Source organism: Wasmannia auropunctata, unplaced genomic scaffold (genome assembly GCF_000956235.1).
Source record: "Wasmannia auropunctata unplaced genomic scaffold, wasmannia.A_1.0 LD336074.1, whole genome shotgun sequence".
Classification (NCBI taxonomy): domain Eukaryota; kingdom Metazoa; phylum Arthropoda; class Insecta; order Hymenoptera; family Formicidae; genus Wasmannia; species Wasmannia auropunctata.
In genome coordinates, this window is record NW_012026816.1 from 866108 (window position 1) to 868948 (window position 2841).

At 35.7% G+C, this 2841-nt stretch overlaps 1 protein-coding gene across 1 annotated transcript in view; it reads right to left on the reverse strand.

The window, feature by feature from the left end:
• Positions 1-988: 988 nt before the first annotated feature.
• Positions 989-2841, reverse strand: part of LOC105449734 (neural Wiskott-Aldrich syndrome protein-like) — a 3380-nt gene continuing 1527 nt past the window's right edge. Inside the window, exons 3-4 of the mRNA XM_011689117.1 lie at positions 2348-2607; positions 989-1355 (exon numbers count right to left, since the gene is read on the reverse strand). Of these exons, the coding sequence (XP_011687419.1) occupies positions 989-1355; positions 2348-2607 (627 nt within the window). The remainder of the gene's footprint in view (positions 1356-2347; positions 2608-2841) is intronic.

Genomic DNA, 2841 nt, shown 5'->3' on the forward strand with positions numbered 1-2841 from the left:
CGACTTTTAGTCATCTTTTCGTCGACTATATTCGTTTTCTAAAAGATATCTTTATAACTATTTAGTCACCATTTAGTCATCTTTTAGACGACTTTGTGCTCTCTGGGAACGTTCCCAAAACTATCATAGTTCGACCATTTCAATGTCGAACTACTAAAATTATAATTAATTTCTTTTATCCGTCTTGACAATACTTCCTATCGCTTTACCTGGATGTTTCTCACTGATCGCGTGGATAAATCTTTAAAACCAAACTTATTTCCTGTACCAAATTAACTCTTGGACTTTTTGATTACAGGTGTGATGACAACTTTGGCTCGGAGCCTTTTGCCGCTTGGTATATTTCTTAAATTAATTAAAATAATAATATTTTATGGATTACATTTTCAAAACAACGCATTGTTTGTTTGTTACAGGTAGTTACGTGATCGATCGCTTTATCCGGTGGTCGGATGATACATTTTTGCTAATCAAACTCCAAAACAACTATGTACGCTGATTTCTACATATAAATAAAATCAAATTTATGGATTACAATCATTAATTAAGGTCGTATTTTTTTGTTACAGGTGATCACGTGACTTATGGATTGGCCCTACTTTCGGAACCCTCTCTATTGATTCGTAATTGTAAAATAACTATGTATGCTCAAACTATTATTAAAATAAACGCTAACGCATGGATTATATTTATTTTTCCTTATCTGCCGCCCGAATTGTCATCACTTTTTTCTTTTAGATATTTAACTAATGCTTTTCCTTTCAGGTAAAGGTCTCTAAACACTTGGGAACGATATTCATTGAGTTTTACATTTTATTTTATTTCGTATATGCTCACACTCATTCATTAATACATGTAATACTGTATAAAATATAATAGTCAAATACCGAACTAATCACAATCTATAGTTAAAATAAAATATATAAAATCAGTGATTGATGATGATACTATAATATAAAACCATAAAGTATATAAAAATATGGTAAGTTTATTCCTCGGTTTCCATTATTACTGATGATATTATTGGCTCATATGCCGGACTTTCCGGCTCGACCTCCTCCTTGGCCGCCACTTCCGGAACTGCTGTCGGGTGGTACGATATTGCCTCTCGATCCTCCATCCACTTCTTTACTATTTGCAGTGCACGTTCCGCAACGGACGACGAATCTTGACGTCGGCTGCTGACATCAGCCGAAACCGGCTCAGGCTCTGACGTCGGTTTCAATGTGACGCGACTCGGGATGCCGAGCAAGCGAGAGAATCTGTCTTTCTCGCTCCGCTCTCTCCTTGTTCGACTGATGCGATCGAGGTAGTTTTCTCGGAATGTGACAAGGGAATAACCATCCCAAACTTTGCTGAATTTATAAAATATGATAACATATCCCTCATATCAATGCACTATAATAGCAATCATGTCAATGCGCAATAGTTTATGAGATATTATTGTTATAATTGTCTGTGTACCTTATATACTAAATTCGTAAACCTGAGATACATCTAGTTCGTGTGGTCGAGCGAGTAAAGCGCGTGACTAGAACGTACGTGACCGGATGTTTTATGTTCGAGTCCTACTCTTTTTTCGTATTTTTTTTAGTAAAAGGCGAAACATATTTTAATATAATTATTGAAATTATTCATTTACTTTTCATGTAGGAGAAATACTTGTATATTTTTTAATTACGTTGACATCCTTACAAAGTATAAAATTATCGCTTTTGTTCCTAATTGTTACAATTTTTACATTTATTCGGATGATAATTATTTAGCGAACAAGATTTTAATGCAATGATATATATATTTGATATAATATTATTAATACATCAAATATATAAAATATGTATATAATATCATTGCAGTAAAATCTCGTTCGCTAATAAGTATCATCTGAATGTATGTAAAAATTGTAACAATTAGGAACAAAAGCTATAATTTTATACTTTGTAAGGATGCCAACATAATTTAAAAATATACAAGTATTTCTCCTACATGCAATGTACACAAATAATTTCAAAAATCATATTAAAATTGTTTTGCCTATTACTAGAATAAAAGAAAATTACGAAAAAAAATAGTAGGACTGTAACATCCAATATTCTATTCATGCGCTTTACTCGCTCGGCTACAGGAATTAGCTGAAGTTAAAAAATAAAATTTTGAAGGAGGGGAAAAGAGACGGAGAGCCATATTTACAATTTATATATATATAAATATATATATATATTTATACATATTTACATGTAAAACATAAATCGAAATACATAAATCATAATCGAAATACATAAACCATAATCGAAAAATCTTTTTTTTTTATTTCCCCGGCACGTATCCTGGCGGCAACGGGACGTACCCCGACGGCAACGGGACGTATCCCGCCGAGGGGACGTATCTCGTCGGTGGAACGTATCCCGTCGGCGGAACGTATCCTATCGGTGGAACGTATCCCGTCGGCGGAACGTAACCCGCCGCCGGAATAAACCCTGGTGATGGCAACGATGCTGCAGCGTATCCTGGCGAAAAGATATATCCCAGCGGCGACGGCGCTGGGATATATGGTGTCACATATCCTGACGACGGCGATAGTGCTTGCATACAGGGTGTCCCGTAACGCTTAATTAATATTTCAAGGCGTGAAAGAGAATGAAATTTTGAACTAAAAGTTCCTCTTTCAATTTTGACTCAGACCATTATTTACAGAGTTATTAACGAATAAAGTTAATCAATCAGATCGCGCTTAGCCGGAGTACGCAGGAGCGTAGCGTATCGTATGTGCGGCTCTTCGCGCTCACTTCACATACATTCTCCTGTGAAGTGAGCGCGAAGAGCCGCACATACGGCACGCTA